The sequence below is a fragment of the Trachurus japonicus genome, chromosome 12, assembly GCF_045865225.1.
Source record: "Trachurus japonicus isolate A0001 chromosome 12, Traja_1.0".
NCBI classification, from domain to species: domain Eukaryota; kingdom Metazoa; phylum Chordata; class Actinopteri; order Carangiformes; family Carangidae; genus Trachurus; species Trachurus japonicus.
Window position 1 is genome coordinate 3447614 of NC_140918.1, and position 23394 is coordinate 3471007.

At 42.8% G+C, this 23394-nt stretch overlaps 3 protein-coding genes and 1 pseudogene across 4 annotated transcripts in view; 3 read left to right on the forward strand and 1 right to left on the reverse strand.

Annotated features, from left to right (window-relative positions):
* LOC146976844 (uncharacterized) overlaps positions 1 to 3690 on the forward strand; it is a 35249-nt gene extending 31559 nt beyond the window's left edge. Inside the window, 1 exon segment of the mRNA XM_085794251.1 lies at positions 3146 to 3690. Within this exon segment, the coding sequence (XP_085650377.1) occupies positions 3146 to 3669 (524 nt within the window). The 3' untranslated portion in view covers positions 3670 to 3690.
* marchf5l (membrane-associated ring finger (C3HC4) 5, like) overlaps positions 1 to 23394 on the reverse strand; it is a 253777-nt gene that overhangs the window by 62775 nt on the left and 167608 nt on the right. The window lies entirely within an intron of this gene.
* LOC146976845 (protein NLRC3-like) lies at positions 14697 to 18173 on the forward strand (annotated as a pseudogene). The gene is made up of 2 exons (XR_015037227.1): positions 14697 to 15387; positions 16368 to 18173. The product of XR_015037227.1 is annotated as a protein NLRC3-like (transcript).
* LOC146976846 (stonustoxin subunit alpha-like) lies at positions 19085 to 22602 on the forward strand. The gene is made up of 2 exons (XM_085794252.1): positions 19085 to 19220; positions 22060 to 22602. Exons 1-2 carry the CDS (start codon positions 19085 to 19087, stop codon positions 22590 to 22592), a joined length of 669 nt encoding a protein of 222 aa, XP_085650378.1. The 3' UTR covers positions 22593 to 22602.

Below are 23394 nucleotides of genomic sequence, written 5' to 3' on the forward strand. Positions count from 1 at the left end.
ACCCATTTTTGTTAAATACAATAAATATTATTCACACAAAAAATATCGATCATGTTTTCTCATTTGCTTTGATTTGCGCCGACATTATTGGGCTTGCTGCAGTCTGGCTACGTAACACACGCACGTCGCAGTAATTATTTTCCAGACTGGACAGACTGGTTGTGGAAGAGGTGTAGCCTACATGCAGGGGAAAAATATCAATATGATATCAAAAGAAAACGAAATTCGTTTTATAAAGCCAGTATTTAGGAGCAAACTAGTGTAAATGCACAGGGGAAAAATCTGAGTCGCTGTGCTTTTCATGTAAAGTGCCGACGTCAACACGTGTGCGGTGGTGGTGGTGGTGGTGGGGGGGGGGGGGGGGTCATCATCACCACCACTTACTACTTCAAACAGTGTCCGCGCTCCTCTCTCCCTCGCATACTGCAGTTCTCTGACTCTGCAGCGGCGTCGCCAATTCCTCTTGTTCTTCAAAAAGCGTGTAAATGCCGGTACGCCATGGTCGGACTGGTCGTAAATTTCGGCACTCTCTCCCGACAGGTTTTGGTTTGATAGATCCCAAATTAGGCGGAGAAAAGTGCGTACGCACAAAACGGGGGAAAGAGCGTGTAAAAAAACGTGTATCCACAATGATAAATGAGGCCCCTGGTTGGGAGACGTTAAAGCATGTGTCGCTGCTGTTTTCGGGTTATTAGCGATTAGCGGGTGCTGCCGTAAGCCCCTGTCTCATCCCAAACCACTCACGGATGGTCAGTCACCACTGAGTGGTGTCACAATCGATGATCGAGTATTTACACTAGCTCGAAAAGAAAACAATAGACAACATCACACACAACACAACATCATATGGCACGGAAGAAATATGACCCATTACTCTCAATGCGGACGCGCGTCATCATACAGAGCTCTGTGTGAAACAGTAGGAGAGACACAGCCTAATGGGGAAACTGGGACACAGCAGGAGAAGCAGGTCCGAGCTGTACGCTGCAAGCTATGTGCCGCGGCGCTATGTGCCGTGGAGCCACAACTGTGCTCTGCACCCATGGATCTATAATCCATGTCCACACCGCTACAGTATCGTTTTGGTTTGACGTTGTAACGGTGCGCATTCGGTGGGAGAAGCAGTTCCGAGCTGTGTACACTTTGGACCTGCCTCTCCCGTTGTGCCCCGGTTCCCCCTTGGGCTGTGCCTCTCCCTCTGTTTCACACAGAGCTCTGCCCCAAAGGTGGAGGAAGCTGTGTGTAGAGACGTCGCCTCCAAGATGTAGAATGTATATTATAGAACACCCATTTCAGGACAGAACAGACATGTCCTGTGATTTCCAGCCTCGTTTCATATTTAATAGAGGAGGGACAATACCTAGAGTAATAATCTCAGCTGTCATGATGTGCAACCTTGGTCTAAAAAAAACCCAGGGAAAACCCTGCACTACTGTGTGCATGTTTTGCAGAACATGTATGAAGCACTTTGTTAAATTCCCAGTATGTGACTTATTTGGCTTAGCAAAAATCAAATATTGCTTCAATAAATACATATTTCACCATAGTTGAATCACACCCGCATACAAATGAAAGCTTTCTCGGACCTTAGAATGAGTTACAAATACATAAGCGGGCGACGCACCGAACCGAGGCGGCCATGTTGCATCGCCATTTTTTACGTTCAGTGTCAGCGTGACCGTAGGTAACCACAGAAACTGAGCGGAGCTGTGGGCTCGGCCTGTTAAAACTGTCACCACTGTGTAGTGTGAGGAAGGACAGAGGCACTGGTGTTGCATTCAGGTGCAGTCAGGCAGACGGCCGTCTTCAAACCAACCGGATGTCATTTTACTCCACGAGAGAAAGTCAGGTAAACTTTACCCCAGGTCAGGGGTAAACTGAGACAAACTAGAAAAATCAATGGGGTAAACTGATCCACTTACTTTTTCCACTCTGAAACTACCATAACAACACATGTTGTAACAGTTAGAATCCTGACAGCTAGCTTGACAACCACACATCCCAAAACTAATGTCGGACTAGTAGCAGAATCATGGGGATTGGTCAATTAAGCACTTTTGTTTTCTCAACACAAAGTGACTCAAAACCAAAATCAAATACAACACAAAATGTTTTAATTAACATTCAAATGACAGATAGAACCAGTTAGATAGTCTGGGGGTCAGATTGTAGGCCCCGACAATCGTGACCATTTTGATCAAAAGTCCTCTTGTGTGTGTGTGGGGGGGGGGGGGGGGGGGGGGGGGGGGCGACAAAGTGGAATGTGACTAAAATTGAGTTAATTAACCAATAAAAAAGTGAGCTGACTGAGAGCACATAGCATAACAAAGCAGTGTGGCTACAGATCATTGATCACGCAAGATTTCTGGCTTGGGGGACGAGATTCTAGTGTAAATCTTTGTGTGTGGTGTGCTCACTCATTTATTTATTATAATACATCCATGGTCTCACTTTACCCCGCAGCATTTGTCTCACTTTACCCCAACACCCCCATTTTAGAAAAAATGACCTCTCTGACCGGCTAATTTTCAGCCAGCATCAACACATGGTTTTATGTGTTGGTAGTTCATCATCATGTATCATAGAAGTTTTTCTACCTGAATCAATTTGCTTTGGCACAACAGTTGATTAAGTTGACAGCAAGAAAATTTACTTTTACATGCAAAAATCATATTTTTGTGAAAAAAACATGCTTTCCACAGTATCATGAGGTCCTCTTCTTCATAGCCATTGGGAAATGGAAGGGGCTTGAAAACATAATGGTCAGATGACCATAAATGTGTTCCGTTTTCTAGATATAGGGGGTGTCTCACATTACCCGGTGTCTCACATTACCCCACTCTCCCCTACCGCGGTACCGACCGCTCCTGCCGTTCCTCCCATTCCGCTTCATGTCAATGACTTTTTTCACCTCCGGGCGTCATAGAAAGGCCACGGGAACACATAGGACCACTACAAAACCGGTAGAAAGTGGATTTTGCATAATATGGGCCCTTTAATGAAGTTCGGTCCATCTCCTTGCATTAGTTTACGTATATATATGTCTATGTACGGGTTCTACATCACTACCCTATTGTCAGTGAAGTTGTGGATAAATGAACAGATGATAAACTGCAGCTGTGTTGTGTCTTGTTCTCTCCATCAGACACCTGTGAACTGGATGTGGACATGAACACAGTGAACAAACACCTCAGACTGTCTAACAACAACAGGGAGGTGACAAATGTAAGAGAAGATGAGTCATATCCTGATCATCCAGACAGATTTGACTTCTCACCTCAGCTGCTGTGTTCAACTGGTCTGACTGGTCGCTGTTACTGGGAGGTGGAGTGGGGAGGAGATGTTCATATATCAGTGAGTTACAGAGGAACCAGAAGGAAAGGAGACAGTAAAAACTGTTGGTTTGGAGGAAGTGATCAGTCCTGGAGTCTGATCTGCTCTGGTGATGGTTACTCTGTCTGTCACAACAACAAACAAACATTCATCTCCTCCTCTGTCTCTAACAGAGCAGCAGTGTATGTGGACTGTCCTGCTGGGACTCTGACCTTCTACAGTGTCTCCTTTGGCAAACCGATCCTCCTCCACACCTTCATCACCACCTTCACTAAAACTCTGTATCCTCGGTTCTACATCGGTCCTGGTTCCTCAGCGTCTCTGTGTCGTGTGTAGGTCTCACTGTCTCTCCTGAGGACAGAGAGATAGATAGATAGATAGATAGATAGATAGATAGATAGATAGATAGATAGATAGATAGATAGATAGATAGATAGATAGATAGATAGATAGATAGATAGATAGATAGATAGATAGACAAAGTTCTTATTCAGTATCCCATTGCTTTTATTTATTTTATATTAAAGGGCAACTTCGGTTTGGGGGCCCTGTTTTCATATGTTTTTCTGTATATGTGAGTGATGGATAATACTTTTATTGAGGTTGCTGCAGTATTGAGCCGGGCAGGCAGCCTGCAGCCCGGCTAACGCTCTTCATCCGGGCAAGTGGCACCCGTCAAAGTTCAACCTATAAACCTATATTTTTTCACACTGACAGGCTCAGATAGTTACAATGAGTGTCTGACAACATACTAGAAAGGAGAAATGAACGTAATAGTCTCTACCTTTAGCACGCCTCTTCTTCTTCTGACTGGCAGTAGTCATCCCGGTCAAAGTGGTCACAGCAGACCCTGTGGTGTGAGTGTTAGCATCCATTTGTAGCACAGCTAACTGTTAGCCCTAACTAGTGAAAGCTGCGCGAAGAGTAATATATAAGATATTAGAGCAAAAAGTTCAGGTGGATAATACACTACAGTAACCCAACATTGTAAATGCTCCGGTCGTCTCTCTTCACCTCACTCAGGTAACAGTATTCCCCACCGGTGTTTTGCCGCGAGTTATTGCAAGATTTCAGAATGACAAATCTGAGACAGTGGAAACTGAGATGAACTGAAAGGATGTAGCGTCTTTTTGGAACAATGTTGATATAATGTTTTACAGTAATGTAAACATAATAAATGATATGTTTTTGTACAGTGTATAAAAGACAAATAAAGGTCTCAGGATGTCGAGGTGCAGCTGAAGTGATGAGTGTGATTTAAAAGCCTCAGGATTGCATTTTTCTCTTCTGGCTTCGGGGAGACTTGCTGACGAACACAGAACAGATTAACCCTTTAAAGCCCCCAAAAGGCAATTCATTTTTCGTGATAATATAATAATAAACAGTACAATTTCTATAGGGTCCTTGTAGGTCAACCACGCTTGGGCCCTGTAACGGCCCTAATAAAGAGGGAAAATTCTTCTTCACATTAATGTTTGAGACGTTCAGATAAAGTTGACCCGTTCCTCTGCTGATCAATCATCTCAGACACCAACAGATAAAAGATCTGGTCTTTAATTCAGGAAACAGCAGCAACATCACAGATCACATTAAAAACAACTTCAGTTACTTAAAGTTTGTTCAGTCTCAGCAGGTCGATGCTTCAGTGCTGCAGATAATCAAGTTTTATAATGTCAGGAAGCCTGATCTATAATCTATCATCTATAATATCACATCACAACTTTACTCCAGTCGAGGTCCAGATCTACAAACCTGGACTTCACCTGGGTGAATGCAGAATAAAAGGAGGTGAAGAATCTGTTTTACAAAGAGCTTTATTAAACAACTGGTTCACCAGGACAGAAAATAAAAACTGTTAACGACACTGTTTCTAATCAATACTCTAATTAATCCCCATGATCTGGTTCCTTTTTTGTTTTTGACCTCAATAATCAGATTAATTCAAACATAGTGAGTTTTATTTTGAAATTCTGCCGTCTTGGCCAGGCCACTCTTGGAAAAGAGGTTTTAAATCTCAAGGAGTTTTTTTTAACCTGGTTAAATAAAGGATATTGATCGTTTTCTTTTATATCAAATATCAATACATCAGTGTTTTAACCCCTCGATCTCCATCAGCTAAATCAGTTCTGTAGTTTCTTTCTCCTCCACAACAGGAGGAAGAGCATCAAGTGAAAACATCTGTCTATCACCACACACACGCACACACACACACACACACACACACACACACACACACACACACACATTCCTACTGTGCAATAATAAAACAGTGAAACACCTGCAGCAGGTTCTGGTTCAGACTTCTTGTTAAAACAGTGTCGGGTCGTTTCGCTTGTCTAAGTGTGTGTGTGTGTGTGTGTGTGTGTGTCAGGATTAACACCACTGCAGACAGTCATATGAATGAGTGTTCAGAGCACAGCAGGTTGAATGATTGTGTTTGCAAACAGCAGCTCCACCCTCTTATTAATGCTGCTGAACCACACCAATATACAACCTGTCAAGAGACTTTCTATACGTGAGCTTCTTACTGTAATGGAAAAACTGTTCATTATCTTTAAATTACATTAGGCTAAATCTAATTTTGAATTGCGTGACTGCCGTTTCTTTTACTGTATCAGGTAAATACAGTGATTATGCTGAAGCCTGGCTGCTTTGTCAGTCAGCTCTAGTTATGCAAAGAAAAGAAAAAACAGACAAACGTATAACTTAATTTAATCATGTCTGGAACTACATTCTGCTGGGCGGAGTGATTTCAAGAATGTAATGTTACATGATTATCTGATAGCGTGGTGAATGTGCAGGTCACAACTTGTCCACCAGAGCGTTGTGGAGTTGTTGGATTGTGTATTTGATGAGTTTGATGAGGGACAGGGGACCTGTACCGTTCACCTCCATTGTGTTCACTGAGCAGCTCACGTCTCTGCCCCGCCCATCTCAAAACAACATGCAAGGTGATGAACCTACTGCTATGACTATAGGGGTTATGGTGAGAGGAGGATCTGACTAAAAGTTGAACTATCGTTTTATGTAATTCACTGGACTCATTAACACCTCTAATATTTGATTTTTTGCAGAAAATTGAAAATGTAACATTATGGACAAAACGCAAGTTGATCAAATTGTTCTGCTGTTGGTCAGAGATGTGACTGTCAGCTGTTGATGAACCTGAATCTATTGCTCCCTGGAATATGACTTACCACCATCTAGTGGACAGACCATAGAACTACACCTCTCGTTTGATTTCCATCAGAAGTTAAATAACATAACAAAAACAAAAAAAAAGATCTCAAAATATAAAACCATTAAAATGTTATGACTTTACCATCACAAGGACTCAATGAGTTGTTAACAGGGTGAAAGGGGCTATTTTTATTACACATTGAAAAAAATACTATATATATATATTTTTTTTTTCAACAGTCACAGATTAATACATAACTTCCCCAAACCATTTTATAGCATGATTGTAGCCAAAATGCTGCTCAATAATGTAACAGGCGAGGACTCGACTCGGACAACAAAATGTTAACATGCAGAGATGTGAAAAAACCCACAACAAACCTTCAGTTACAGACAACCACTATAGCTTCCTGTCTGTGAGTTAACCATAACAACCCAGAGCCCAATGCGCTAAGTGCAAACCTGTACTTGCAAACTTATTCTGCAACAATGCAATAATGTTATTGGACAATGTTTGATGATGGCTCCTAGGAGGAGCCCACAGCTCCTTCCTGCTCTTGTGCCTATGTAACCTGATGTAACCAAATCTCAGTATGCACTCAGAGACTTTTGTGTGTATGACAGTCCACCTTAAAAATAAAGTACTTAACGTGAAACCTCATTTTGCTGGACTTATTATCTTCTTTTACACAAGTTAAAGGAAATTTCCACAACATTACAAGATTTTTGGACGTTTTTGTGTCGGGCCCTGGAGTTTTGGTTGGACTACGAACCGGCCTCCCGGGTCTCCAGATGCACTTTGAGGAATAAAAAGTGCATAAAAAAAATTAAAAAAAACTTTTTTAGTATTCATCAGCATGAGAGTGAGTCACTAATGACTGACTTTCATTTTTTGGTGAACTATTCCTTTAAAGCTTGTAATGAAAAAAATGAAAAATAAAAACAGGACAAAATACAAACAATTAATTAATTAAAGGTGCAAGCAGCAGTGATTACACCACCACGGCGGGCTCGTGGCAACATGGATCATAACTATATCTATGATTTGATGTGACGCCCCAGTGCACGAACCACATCAAATCATAGATATAGTACATAAAGGATAGAGTGCCTTGAGAGAGAGAGTGGCGTGATCGTGGTTTTCCTATTGTTTTCAATTGCCTGCCAAGCACTTCCTGGAACTTTTGGAAGGCGTGACCGGCACTTTGAATTGTAGTTGTCGACACAGTTGATGCACTTTCTCCTTCAAGGCACTCACTTCCCTTTTATTGCTGACGCTAGACTTCCTGCTGCCTTCTCATCGAAACAACATACACTCGTTGCTCCAGAGATGGTAAAACATGCAAACTAATTATTTACATAACTAACTTGTGAGAGGTTATTTTATTGTGGTTTGCTTCCTTTTTGTGTTGTTTGTATGTCTTGTGTAAGGACTGTCACTGTCAGGTGTGTGTGTGGACGATATAGGCTGCACGTGGCCGTGGTAGCGGAAGGGGGTAATGGTGTATTTACTGTACTGTCATATTTTTATCTATACAAGAGCTGCAACTTAGAATAGTTTAAAAGGCTATTTTCATGTAAAAAAACAAACAAACAAAAAAAACAGTGGAACTGGGTTTCTTAAACAGGTTAGCCAGGGTTTTGATGACTCTAAAATGTCTGATGTACAGGATAAATGTGGTCACATTCTGTTATTATGACTGTTTGACGGGACATGAGAAAAGCTTTTAATGCTTAACAAGTGTTTCATATTGAACCAAATATTGGTATGAATATCTGTTGGAGTTAAATGACAATAATTTAGGAACTATTCACATTTGTGTTAGTGTTTGATTGGACCAACAGAGGCATGATTGTAACCTGAGACCTGAGAAATAAATGCAGAAAGTGAAAGAACTGTTGGGGAAGCTGTGGTCAAAATGAATCATATGTTGTTTGGACTCCATGTCGTTAAAACACATTCATCACTAGTACAGACTTGTCTTGTTCCCTATGAATCTGTTCAAGAGCAAATATTCAGTCAAAGGTCAAAGGACGATGTGCTGTACTATGTGTTATTGCTGTTACTTGGAGGAAGAATCAACAGCAGTTTGACTCAGGGAAGATCATTAATGAAATCTTTAAGGATATTATTATTTTGATCTTTAATTTTTTGCACGTCTTCAAATTTCTTTCTTCGGACTAAAAACATAGTAAAAGTATTCCTCTGAACTGAGAGTGAATGTATCTGTATGAACTAACAACATCACTTCTGCTGTATCAATATTTAAAACTACCATTAAGTCAAACTTACACATTCCTGTGACACTCCTGTATTTTCCAGTTATCTTTCCAGTGTCATCTACTGACACCCATTACTATGAGTCCTGTTGTGATGAAGCCTGTTGTTGTGTTTGTGTGAAGGTGGGGGCTCTGCTATGAACCAGTGTGAGGACAGAGAGGAGGGAACCCCTCCCTCTAAAACCACTCTGAGGGGGGAACATGAGAGCCAGACCAAAGCTCAGAGGTGAGATGAGGATCTCTAACTGTCCATGACTCTTCACAGCTCATATCTTCATACTGCAGCTCTTTTTTGTTTTTGTTTGTGTTTATTGAGCTTACTTGACATTCTTGGTGATAATGGGCAACATCAGTAAAAACCAACTTGATTTCTCATGTGATTTGATGTTTATTTGGGTCATTATCAGATTCAGTATATCTCATTGTTTGTTATTTTTCTTGTTACCAGAAGCAAGAAGCAGAGAGAAGACTCTCTTGTCTCCAGTTGTTTGTCCATGAAGAGTGACCGGTCTAGGCTTTTACCCATTGATTTTAAAAGTGGACAACAGTCTGCTGTCCCCAGCTGTTTGTCCATGAAGAGTGACAGGTCGATGGTTCAGCTTGATGACATCACAGAAAGGTAAAACCTCATAATTCTCTACATCAGTGATTTTCAACCACTGTGGAAAATTATCATATTTAACTTAATTTATCCAAACTAAGGGATGCACATTTTGATTTTTTTTTCAGACCGATAACCGACGCTCGTAAGCGATTATAACCGTTTAAGGGATAGTTCAACATTTTGTCAAATTGGCCCATTGCCATAATCCCTATAGTCATAGCACTAGGTTTGTTACCGTTAATTGTCGGTGCAAGCTATTTTTAGAACGGCGGAGCAGAGCCGCGAGCTGCTCAGAGCTACGCTACGGAGACTAATGGAATTTCTTCTCCTCAAACTCTTCAAATACACAATCCAAAAACTCCAAAATGCTTTCGTGGACAAGTTGCACATTCACCAGGCTATGAGATAATAACACAACGTTACCAGACAGAGTTGTTTTAGAGATAAATACAGACTGCTTGATGAAAAACTGTCCCTGAAGGCAACGCGCATTAGCCGTTTTGCATTAATTTCCCTCTAAAACAGCTCTGTCTGGTAACGTTCTGTTAACTGTTTCGCGACCACACTAATCTCTCAGCACATCCGCTCAGGACCACATGTTTTTGGCTATTTTTGACCTTTTTTCTCACGTCGAACATCACCTAGAAACAAACGGTTTTCACGTGGTTGAAGAGTGACTTTCCAACGTGCTCCTCGAAAAAACGGCGAGTTTGACCGCTGTTTCGTTCGTGAGTACAAAGGAGAAGAAGAGAGCTGGGTTTCTCCAAAAACGGAGCTCCCGCTATAGTTTCAGAGAAAAATGCACTTTTGTGTCAAGTGGCAATCGGCTCATTTTACCGGTACGCTGCAGTGTGGCATGTCTCCCAAATCATTTCTACGGCTAAATAAATGTTTTTGAAGGCAAATCTGGGGGGTGTGGCAGCGTGGAGAGCAGCGGTGCAGCGGTGCGGGTCTCTGGCTGCAGCGGAGCAGCTCCGTGACACTGCTGTGTGACTGGCCGGCGGTGGGTGCTCTGTGGCGGGGGCGGCCGGTCACAGCACCCGCTGCACAGCACGGTGAAAACAGCTGTGATAACGGGCTGTCAGATCCGAGTCTCCAAACCAGAAACGTTTGTAACAGCACCGGAAAAAGTCGCCAGATTTGTCGCTTTTGTCAAAAAAAAAGTCGCCAAGAGGGTTTGGAAAGTAGCCAGATTTAGCGAGAAAGTCACAACACTGTAGCCGACAGCCGCACAGCGCTGCACGCTGTCCCCAGAGCAGCATTCAAGGAGACCGATTACTCAAACAAAACCAAGATTACACAGTTTATAAAAATCATTATGTTTGATTGTAGTTTAAAACAGTTTTTACATATCAGAGGACTACCATATTCACACACAGGGTACCTCAGAGTGTCTATTATCATAATCTGTAAAAAAAAAAACGGTCGCCGATCTCCCGTTTCTCCTCGTAAAACTTCACAAAGTTAAAAAGACATTAGTGGCGGTAATGTTACGTTTGCTAGATAACTTCGAAGGTATTAGATCTTCTCTGTCTATGAACACGACCAGAGAGTGGACTAGAGAATGAATGAGCTTAGCACTTAGCACAGTACAGCCAGGGAAAACGGGCTCACTTCTCATGAGGACTGCACACAACAACAACAAACAAAACTTTGCAGTTAACCCCTGACCTATGCCTACAGCTCCCCCTAGTGGACCACCCCCAAACCCTATTATTAAGCTCAATTAAATACGTAACAGAAGCTTAAAGTAATATTATATGTTAGGCTAAGTATGTTTATTGATGTCTTGTGTTTAGGGAATGGGATAAAAATGACCCCAATACGTTCCAGATATTGTGAGTCGCTATTGCAGGAACCCCAGGCACACATTTTAACCATATTGAAAAATTATAAAGTAGTTTTTGCCCAAAAGTTGCTGTCTACCTATCTTGTTTCATAGGGTTTCATTCCAGGGTTGTCCAACCTTAGAATGTTGCGCAACACGTGACATGGGGAGAAGCGCTCTGATTGGTGGAACAGCAGACCAATCAGAAGGCCAACAAAGGGTCAATTAAAGATAACGAACCTCCTGCTATGACTATAGGGATTACGGCAATGGGCCAATTTGCCAAAAATGTTGAACTATCCCTTTAGCGGGTGAGATTCAACACTCCATTGAGTGTCTGTGACTCGGCTTGTGCCGACTGGCCGGTCTCTTTTTGTTAGCTTTAGCTTTTTTTAAAAAAATTTTTTATAAAACACACACACGCTGCTCCTGCTGTGCTGCGGCACATCCACGCCAGAACAGCAGAGCGCTCCTCTGCTCGTCTGTGCAGCTGCAGGTGAGTGACAGGAGAGCCGGCTGGAGAACACCTCCTTTTTTATTTTAGGGGCACCATCTGGGCCATCATCTTTGAAGCACGCGTTGCAGGTTGCACTCAAAGTTTGTTCTGACTTTCTATCACAGGGAGTGCACAGCATAAGTGTAAGTCCTCTCATGTAACGCATTGCAGTGAAATATGGCTGAAGGCACGAGTGGAAGTGTGCACGTGTTGACAAGCTCCCATGAGTTGATTGACATAGCTAAAAAAAAAAGAAGAAGAATCTGAGTCAAATCACAATCAAAGTTATTGTTATCAGTTAACAGTTTGTGTCCAAACAAATAGGCCTATTATTTAACTCCTAAAAATAATTTGGCTTTGTTGAGCATCTGTGTCTGCAATAGTGACTGTCTAGCAGAGTTGGCTAATGAAATAGGATCGGAGTGCTTGGAGATTACATCATCCAGGTCAGAGGTCAGTAGGTCAACCTACAGACCCCGGATGTTGATAACAGCTAACCCCGGACTCAGAGGGGAATAGCACTAGCCTATCAGAACTAAATATTGGTGAAATGAAGAAGTTTCTCTGCAGATAATGTGTTATTTAGAGGCTGCATTCTGCTGCCCTGTAGACTCCATTATACGGATATACGCGGCTCTCGGCTGGAGCTCATTTCATCAGAATGACTTGTAATGACATCAAAGTTATCTGGGTGAGTAAATGATAGTAGTTTATGCTAGAAATAAGGTCCAGCTTGTAAAAAAAAACGGTAATTCCCCTTTAACAACCAATCAGATTGTCAGATTTCACCTTTCCATTTATAATGTAACATATATGTAATATATATTTTCAGTCCAGAGTTCTACAGTTTGTGTTTTATGAATCTACACTGGATTTGAAACAACAGAATTAAGCGTATAGCGTTAGTTCTGGCAGGCCATGACGTCAAGCTCTAATCAGCACAGCGTAACTGTCTTCACCTGTGCAGGTCAGCTGATGGCTCAGCTGACTCCCCTATTGGGGAACTGCATTCAGGGCGCGCTGTTTAAACTGCTGTAGCCCGACGTCACCTCCCTTGCTGCTGCTGCTTCCTCTGCCGGCTTTTTTGCAAGACGGGCTCCCGCATGAGGGAAGGATCGCTGGTTGTGTTCGTGCTCGCCCTGCTGCTCCCGATGTCGTCGCCCCCGTCCACGATGCGGACCCGCGGCGGCTGGCGCGGTGTCGTGTCATGGGGCTTCAGCGAAGCTCTGGAACGGAGGACGCCGTCTGCGACGACGGGGGAGGGGGGCTCCTTCTCTCCGTCGGGGCTCTCACCTGGCAGGTGGGGGCGGCGTCACACACAGCTGTTCCATTGACCGGCGACGGCTGATTCCGGGGCTGTGGAGTTTCTGTTTGCCAGCGATGCTGCCAAGCGGTCGGAGCGTCACACAAGGAACGGTTTGCTTTATTCTTAATTTGCGCTGGGTTTCAACCTCCATAGCGATAATACAGAATCATATTTGGCATTGAATTATTCACTGACGCAGCTCCTTTTGCGGGTTTTGGGGGGTTCGTCTATTTCCTTTTAAATGGGCTACATTTGTTTCCAACTTAAATAGCCTCCTGACATCTCTTGTTGCTAGAGGGTCAGGGATTTGCCGGCGTGGTCGTTTTGGGGGGTTTTCTTTGCTCCCTGTTTTCTTGTCTGTAACAACATCTATTGCACGTCTGTCCGTCCTGGGTGAGGGATCCCTCCTCTGTTGCTCACCCTGAGGTTTCTCCGATTTTTCCCTGTTAAAAGGGTTTCCATGGAGTTTTTCCTCAGTCGATGTGAGGGTCTAAGGACAGAGGATGTTGTTACGATGCCATGTGAAGCCTTTGAGACAAACTGTTTGTAAAAACGGGCTATACAAATAAAATTGCCTTGCCTTACTGCGCCTGTCAATAGAGCATTCTAAATGCACAAAAAGCTATGAGCCTTTCATTGTAAATAATTGATTTAATATTATTATTGTTATTATTATTAATAATGGTTATTATTATTGTAAAAATTATTATTGTTAAGAGGTAGCGTGTGGCTTATTCCCTATTAAAATTTATAGGCAAAAATTAATTCCATTCTAGATAGCCTCCTGGCATCTCTTAGCAGAGGTTCCAGGATTTGCCGGTGTGGTTGTTTTGGGGGTTTTCTTTGCTGCTGCGCTCCCTGCTTATGCCGTTCATGATGGCTCGTGAAGGGCAGGAAGGTGCTCTTCCTGCCTCAGGCTTTCCACGCAAGCGCGTGGAAGAGCAGGGGGTCCCAGAACAGTACCATACCGCCAAATTAAACTGTGCAAGTAAATAAATATTATTTTGACATAGTGGTCCTGACAGAAATTAAGCGTATAGCGTTAGTTCTGGCAGGCCATGACGTCAAGCTCTAATCAGCACAGCGTAACTGTCTTCACCTGTGCAGGTCAGCTGATGGCTCAGCTGACTCCCCTATTGGGGAACTGCATTCAGGGCGCGCTGTTTAAACTGCTGTAGCCCGACGTCACCTCCCTTGCTGCTGCTGCTTCCTCTGCCGGCTTTTTTGCAACCCACCTCCGCCCCAGCTCCTCCTGTCATTATATCTTGTTGGTTGCTCTGCTCTGTCTGGGTTTTCTTTGCTGCTGCGCTCCCTGCTTATGCCGTTCATGATGGCTCGTGAAGGGCAGGAAGGTGCTCTTCCTGCCTCAGGCTTTCCACGCAAGCGCGTGGAAGAGCAGGGGGTCCCAGAACAGTACCATACCGCCAAATTAAACTGTGCAAGTAAATAAATATTATTTTGACATAGTGGTCCTGACAGAAATGACTATTGGGTTAAATTTCAGACCATGAGTATCATACAGCCATATGCACATGTGCAGATACTCAGGGACATGTAACTACATCCTGGTTCTACTGAGTGGGTGACGGACTTACCTCCTTACCCCTTGGTCGCACTGCACGCGGAAGTTGAGCCCGCGCACCGCGCGCGGAAGTTGAGCCCGCGCACCGCGCGCGGCTTCTCGGGCGCTTGGGTGGTCGCACTGGGAGCGTACTTCTCCTCTCTCTGCGCCCGTCAGACATCAACTGCAGTCGCCCATACTCGTATTCACTCGGTTTTCCACACACACATGTTATTGTGTGTGTGTGTCTCGTGTGCAGACGCAACTGACAAATATTTAGGCTATAGACGGACAAGCAACAACTTAATAAAGCATAATTTTATTGATTTTATTTTGAAAATTGACCGGATTCTCTCGCCTTTTCTGTGCCCGACTTCCTGTCTGGTACGATCTGGTCTATCCAGCTTGACAGACGGCGCGCTCGACGCTCGCAGCTCGCGTGAAAAATAGAAATGAACCGATCTGAAGCGCTGCAGGCGCGCGCACTGCGCTCCACAGCGTGAGATGTGCGACCAGGCAGACCTGTTAACATGTGCACCGATCTGAAACAGCCTCCGCTCCAGGGCGCTGCGCTTCGGTTCCGCGTCCAGTGCGACCAAGCTGTTAGAGGTAGTAGTGTAGTAGTGTGACTTAGTAGTCTTAGAGCAGAATCCCAGCTCAGATATAGGCTTATATCTGAGCTGCACTGGAGACCCCAGGTAACTTTTCCCTAAATGTACCTCTTCACTTCACAGATTTCCAACAGATTACTACCTGAGGGGGATGAAGCAGGAGGAGCTGGCTGACTGTCTGCAGAGCAGTAAAGGTGCGTTCACACTGGACCTTTTATTTTTGTCGCTGTCGCTCGTATCGCTCCAAAAAAAAATGCTCCGTCGCTCAGCTGCAGTCTCTTGTCAATTTGGCATAGAGCCACAGACTCGCATTTTCGCTTTGATGACGTAATGCCTACTGCCATGTGTCTCTGTTTACACCGGCACCACCGGGATTACGGCAGCCAATCAGCGCTGAGCGACGAGCGACTGATGGCCGGAGAGTTGGGATTTCTCATCTCGAGCCCCAGCATTTTTTCGCCTGGGCAATAAAACGCTCCATCGCTCGTTTGCATTGACTTAACATGTAAACTGGTCGCTCGTTCGAAAAACAAAAGGTCTGGTGTGAACGCAGCTTAAGAGGATTTCTCTAAAGATTTAAGAATGGAACATTTTCTAGTATCTGAAGAGATAGAGTGAAATAAACTCCTCAAACATTATTTCACTCAACCATTTCTCCCCTTTAATAATACCATTTACTGTTGTTTTACATCTTTGGAAAGCTTGATTAGTCACCTTTTACATCAAGGTACAACATGTAAGGATCGAGTATCTGTGGAACGAGCAACAAAGCTAAACGTGTGGGTAATGCCCCTAAAAAGATGGTCACATTTAACTGTAGGATGACATCCCATTACTTAACCAGGAGTTGTTGAAGGTCAACCAGTGTGGTTGTGTTGGTCACTCTAACATGTACAGCACGCCCAAGCCGATTTCCACAAGTGTTCAATTGTTGTTCTCATTCCATGGATTCACAATCCTTAGTTGTACCTCGTTGTAAAGGTGACTGATCAGGATTTCCAATGATATCAAATCCAATAATCCGTTTTATGATCAGATGATTGACTGAAATTACTTTTACAAACTTTTTTTTCCTAAATTATAATGGGCATTCTTATGTACAATTACTATGTGTTAAAACATTGACTTCATATTTCATTCATTGATCTTATATTTTTTCTCTGTTTAGAAAGTCATGCAGCAGTTTGTCGACAACACAAACTGAACCTGAAGAATAAGTTCCAGTGTGTGTTTGAGGGGATCTCTAAAGCAGGAAACCAAACCCTTCTGAACCAGATCTACACAGAGCTCTACATCACAGAGGGGGGGACTGGAGAGATCAATGATGAACATGAGGTAAGACTGATTGAAACAGCGTCCAGGAAACCAGACAGACCAGAAACAACCATCAGACAAGAAGACATCTTTAAAGCCCCACCTGGAAGAGACCGACCAATCAGAACAGTGATGACAAAGGGAGTGGCTGGCATTGGGAAAACAGTCTTAACACAGAAGTTCACTCTGGACTGGGCTGAAGACAAAACCAACCAGGACATACACTTCACATTTCCCTTCACCTTCAGAGAGCTGAATGTGCTGAAAGAGAAAAAGTTCAGCTTGGTGGAACTTGTTCATCTCTTCTTCACTGAAACCAAAGAAGCAGGAATCTGCAGGTTTGATCAGTTCCAGGTCGTCTTCATCTTTGACGGTCTGGACGAGTGTCGACTTCCTCTGGACTTCCACAACACTGAGATCCTGACTGATGTGACAGAGTCCACCTCAGTCAACGTGCTGCTGATCAACCTCATCAGGGGGAAACTGCTTCCCTCTGGTCGCCTCTGGATAACCACACGACCTGCAGCAGCCAATCAGATCCCTCCTCAGTGTGTTGACATGGTGACAGAGGTCAGAGGGTTCACTGACCCACAGAAGGAGGAGTACTTCAGGAAGAGGTTCAGAGATGAGGAGCAGGCCAGAGAGATCATCTCCCACATCAAGACTTCACGAAGCCTCCACATCATGTGCCACATCCCAGTCTTCTGCTGGATCACTGCTACAGTTCTGGAGGAGCTGTTGAAGACCAGAGGGGGGGGGGCGGCTGCCCAAGACCCTGACTGAGATGTACATCCACTTCCTAGTGGTTCAGACCAAAGTGAAGAAGGTCAAGTATGATGGAGGAGCTGCGATAGATCCACACTGGAGTAAAAAGAACAGGAAGATGATCAAGTCTCTGGGAAAACTGGCTTTTGAGCAGCTACAGAAAGGAAACCTGATCTTCTATGAATCAGACCTGAGAGAGTGTGGCATCGATATCAGAGCAGCCTCAGTGTACTCAGGAGTGTTCACACAGATCTTTAAAGAGGAGAGAGGCCTGTACCAGGACAAGGTGTTCTGCTTCGTCCATCTGAGTGTTCAGGAGTTTCTGGCTTCTCTTCATGTTCATCTGACCTTCTTCAACTCTGGACTCAATCTGATGTCAGAAGAACAAACAACCTCCTGTTGGTCTAAAGTCTTGAGAGAAAAACCTGAATCAAAATCTTTCTACCAGAGCGCTGTGGACGAGGCCTTACAGAGTCCAAATGGACACCTGGACATGTTCCTCCGCTTCCTCCTGGGTCTTTCAGTGAGGACCAGTCAGACTCTCCTACGAGGTCTAACGTCAAAGATAGAAAGTAGCTCACAAACCAATCAGGAAACAGTCCGGTACATCAAGAACAAGATCAGTGAGAATCTGTCTGCAGAGCAAAGCATCAATATGTTCCACTGTCTGAATGAACTGAATGATCGTTCTCAATTGGAGGAGATCCAACAGTCCCTGAGATCAGGACGTCTCTCCACAGACAAACTGTCTCCTGCTCAGTGGTCGGCTCTGGTCTTCATCTTACTGTCATCAGGAGAAAATCTGGACGTGTTTGACCTGAAGAAATACTCTGCTTCAGAGGAGGCTCTTCTGAGGCTGCTGCCAGTGGTCAAAGCCTCCAACAAAGCTTTGTGAGTGCACATATATCCATTTGGATATATCTGGATATATATCAATTTGTCTTTTGTCAAGTCAAACAAGCACATTTTCTGTTACTGGTACCTTTTGTCTGATTGTTCTCCTTTCAGGCTGAGGGACTGTAAACTATCAGAGAGAAGTTGTGAAGCTCTGTCCTCAGTCCTCAGCTCCCAGTCCTCTAGTCTGAGACACCTTGACCTGAGTTACAACAACCTGCAGGACTCAGGAGTGAAGCTGTTGTCTGATGGACTGAAGAGTCCAAACTGTAAACTGGAGATTTTCAGGTAGGGTAATTTTAGCAAGGCTTTGTATATTTTTTATGATCTTGTATCGAATGAGGTGAATAATAAAGTAGGAAGGTTTGCAGAATTGTGTGTGTTTGTTTACAATGTAATTTAGAGGTGTGTGTGTGTGTGTGTGTGTGTGTGTGTGTGTGTGTGTGTGTGTGTGTGTGTGTGTGTGTGTGTGTGTGTGTGTGTGTGTGTGTGTGTGTGTGTGTGTGTGTGTGTGTGTGTGTGTGTGTGTGTGTGTGTGTGTGTGTGTGTGTGTGTGTGTGTGTGTGTGTGTGTGTGTGTTGTGTGTGTGTGTGTGTGTGTGTGTGTGTGTGTGTGTGTGTGTGTGTGTGTGTGTGTGTGTGTGTGTGTGTGTGTGTGTGTGTGTGTGTGTGTGTGTGTGTGTGTGTGTGTGTGTGTGTGTGTGTGTGTGTGTGTGTGTGTGTGTGTGTGTGTGTGTGTGTGTGTGTGTGTGTTCACGTGTTCACAGAGAAAGGCTGTTCTTCTCTGGCCTCAGCTCTGAGCTCCAACCCCTCCCATCTGAAAGAGCTTGACCTGAGCTACAATCATCCAGGAGACTCAGGAGTGAAGCTGTTGTCTGCTGGACTGGAGGATCCAGACTGGACACTCTAAGGTATGGAAAGATGGACAGACAACAGCTGCTCTCATACTGTGTGTGTCTCTGTCTCGCTGACTTACTATCCTGACTTTGTTTCCTCCTTCAGGGTGGACCATTGTGGACCTCACACGCTGACACCTGGCCTGAGGAAGTGTGAGTGTGTTTGAAGTTTTTAAGTTTGATTCATGAGAACGTAGCTGTACACTAGATTTTGACATTTTACAGAGGTACAAAGTCTAATTTCTCTAGAATTTCCTTCACCCATAATACAACAATTACATTTAATGTTACTAAAAACAGGAACATGTTTCTAATTATGCTTTCTCCAGTGCCCTTAAAATGACATGGGTCTCATTCATGAAACGTGAGCAGCACGGATTTGTGTGTAAACCTTGTGCAGCGAAATTTACGTGGATTTCCGCATTCATCAATCTTTTAGTAGTGCTGATTTTTTCGTAACTACTCACAAAATCTACACCTGCTCCTGACTGTGTGTAGCGCTTGTGTAAATGTAGGAATGCAAATACAGTAAATACTGCTTGTCACTGTTGAAAATTACAATTTTAAACCGTATTACTCTCTCTCATGTTCATAATACGCCGATGCCTTTGAAACACGGAATTTAAATATGACAAACAATTAGAAATATTTGGAGAGAGACGTTTTAGGGATCGGACACGCACAAACACGTCAAAGCTTCATCTTATGATGATAATAATCTGATATAAAACCAGAAAAAACTTTTTTGTGTTGCTACACGCTCGGTGGGCACACACTGCATCCTGCGCAATAGCGCAGTCGGCACCGGTTGGATGGAGCTGTGACAGACGGCTGGTGCTTCTGTAAGAATATAACCTTCGGTTAACCCTAACCCTACAAAAACCGAATGACACCGTTATGACATTGACATAATGTTTATGACACGTTCATGACTGTGTCATGTCACTCTTATGACAGTGTCATGTCACTCTTATGACGATACCTTCAAGTAAAGTGTTAACAAATATTTTTTTCTGGACTCGACTTCACCCAAAATGACTTTGATCCCCGATCGCTCTTTTTTCTCTCTCTCTCCCTTTCCTTGTTTGCATCATGGTCGCAGGTGAACAGGATGCACCTACCTCCTAATATGGTGGTTAGGATCTCCTTGTATGGCTATTCATGTATGGAGATCTATGTTAATTGCTGATCACCGGGGGCGTGCTGTTAATTTACGATTGGTGGGCATTCATGATCTTACACACCTGCTTACGATTAAATCTGAGTTTCCCGCACCGTTCATGAATCCGGAGTAGAGTTTTAGTAGAGTGAGCTTTTATGTGCAAATCTACACACAGATTTACTAATGTTTCATGAATGAATGAATGATGAAAATGTGTTTATTTCGGTCAGGTCATTCAAAGTTAAAAGTCCAACAAAACAAAACAAAAAATCAACTCAACTAGAAAAGAGCCGACCGAAAAGGAATAGGCTGAAGCTCTCGCTTATTTTCGCCTACCCTTCTTACATGATCAACTTCATCAGATCACATCATTCAAAACATCAAACAGAAATAATATTGTTTTGCACAATATCCCAAAAACATAATTCCATAATAGTGTCAGTTACGTCAACCACATCTCTCATATTTATCAAATACCTTTTTCTTGAACAAACGTTTGAATTCATACATTGACCGGCACATTTTCAGATCATCGTCTAGTGCATTCCATATATTTACACCCCTTACAGAAATACACTGATCTTTTATTTTAGTCCTGGACTTTGTTTTTTCCATCATACGTTTCCCTCGGAGCTCATATTTACATTCCCTTTTTTTTAAACATGATTACAATTTTACAAGGTAACAAGTTGTTAAATACTTTGTACATTATCAATGCTATTTTATAATCCACTAAATCCATAAATTTGAAGGCTCTTAATTTAATAAATAATTCATTTGATGGTTGTCTATAATTTGACTTAGTGATAATCCTTACAGCTCTTTTTTGAAGAATAAAGATCGGTTTAGTATGGGTAGGATATGCATTCCCCCATATTTCTAGACAGTACGTTATGTAAGGAACAAACATTGTACAATACAGAATATACAAAGCACGCTGGTTCAACATATCTTTTACCTTGTATAATATGCGATTGATTTAGCTAATTTAGATTTGACATGATTAATATGCATTTTCCAATTCAGTTTATGGTCCATAATAACACCTAAAAATTTTGTTTCAAACACCCTTTCAATTTCTGTATCCTCTATTCTCAATTTACCTACTGTATCTGTTTTACGGTTCCCAAAAATCATAAATTTTGTTTTACTTATATTTAAAGATAACTTATTTACATCAAACCATTTCTTTACAAGTTTCATCTCGTTTTCAACAGTAGTTATTATATCAGTTAACTAGTCCCCAGAACAAAAGAAATTTGTATCATCTGCAAAAAGGATGCAGTTCATATATTTCGACACTTTACAAAGTTCATTCAGATACAAAATAAATAATTTTGGCCCCAGCACTGACCCTTGCGGGACCCCGCATTTAACCTTTAATAACACAGAATCAGTTTTATCACAGGATACATACTGCCATCTATTACTTAAATAAGAACACAACCAGGAATGAGCTACTCCTCTGACACCATACTTACACATCTTTTGCATTAATAATCCATGATCAATCGTATCAAAGGCCTTTTTAAGGTCAATGAAAATTCCTATCGTGTGTAATTTGTTGTCTGTGGCGGTGAATGAGACCCAATGACTGCACTGTCTGCGTGACATGTAGAAGGATAAATACTGTATGTTGGAAGCAGTTCAAGGATGGATTTGTAAATGAAATTATACATCTTCATCAGCCTCATCCTCAGGTCCACACCAGAAGAAAAGCACAACATTGATGATGTTTGAATTATTGTTTTTCATGAATTGTCAGTGAAGTTGTTGATACATGCACAGATGATAAACTGCAGCTGTGTTGTGTCTTGTTCTCTCCATCAGACGCCTGTGAACTGGAAGTGGACATGAACTCAGTGAACAGTTTCCTCAAACTGTCTGACAACAACAGGAATGTGACATGTGTGACAGAGGATCAGTCATATCCTGATCATCCAGACAGATTTTACTTCTTGTCTCAGCTGCTGTGTTCAACTGGTCTGACTGGTCGCTGTTACTGGGAGGTGGAGTGGAGAGGAGAGGTTCATCTATCAGTGAGTTACAGAGGAATCAGAAGGAAAGGACTCAGTAAAGACTGTTGGTTTGGATGGAATGATCAGTCTTGGAGACTGAGCTGCTCTGATGTGGATGGTCGTTACTCTGTCTGTCACAACAACATAGAAACATCCGTCTCCTCCTCCTGGGGGTCTAACAGAGTAGCAGTGTATGTGAACTGTCCTGCTGGCTCTCTGTCCTTCTACAGAGTCTTCTCTGACTCACTGATCCTCCTCCACACCTTCATCACCACCTTCACTCAACCTCTGTATCCTGGGTTCTGGATCAGTCCTGGTTCCTCAGTGTCTCTGTGTCCTGTGTAGGTCTCACTGTCTCTCCCAAGGTTGGATGGATGGATAGATAGATAAAGTGCATACAGAAAGTATTCATACCCCTTGCTTTTATTCATTTAATTATTAGCTGCTTGTACATACATAACGTCTCCTTTTTGAAATAATGTTGATGTAGTGTTAATGTAAATGTAATAAATGCTACATTTTTGTACAGTGTATAAACAACAAATAAAGGTCTCAGGATGTCGAGATGGAGCTAAAATGAAGAGTGTGATTTTTCTCTGGCTTCAGGGAGACTTACTGATGAACACAGAACGGAATATCCCTTTAAAGCCCATAAAAAGGCAATTCATTTTTCAAAATAATAATAAACAGTACAATTTCCATAGAGTCCTTGTCGGTCGACACGTGGGGCCCAGTAAAGAGGGAAAATTCACACGAGGACTGATTCTGACATGATGATCAGTTCTCCCATAACATAATATTTGAGACGTTCAGGTAATAATGTGACCCAGTCTCTGCTGATCAATAATCTCAGACACCAACAGGTCCAAAGATCAAAGATCGTCATTAAAAACAACTTCAGTGACTTAAAGTTTGTTCAATCTTAGCAGGTCGATGCTTCAATGCTGCAGATAATCAAGTTTTATAATGTCAGGAAGCCTGATCTATCATCTATAATCTATAATATCACATCATAACTTTACTCCAGTCGAGGTCCTGATCTACAAACCTGGACTTCACCTGGGTGAATGCAGAATAAAAGGAGGTGAAGAATCTGTTTTACAAAGAGCTTTATTAAACAACTGGTTCACCAGGACAGGAAATAAAA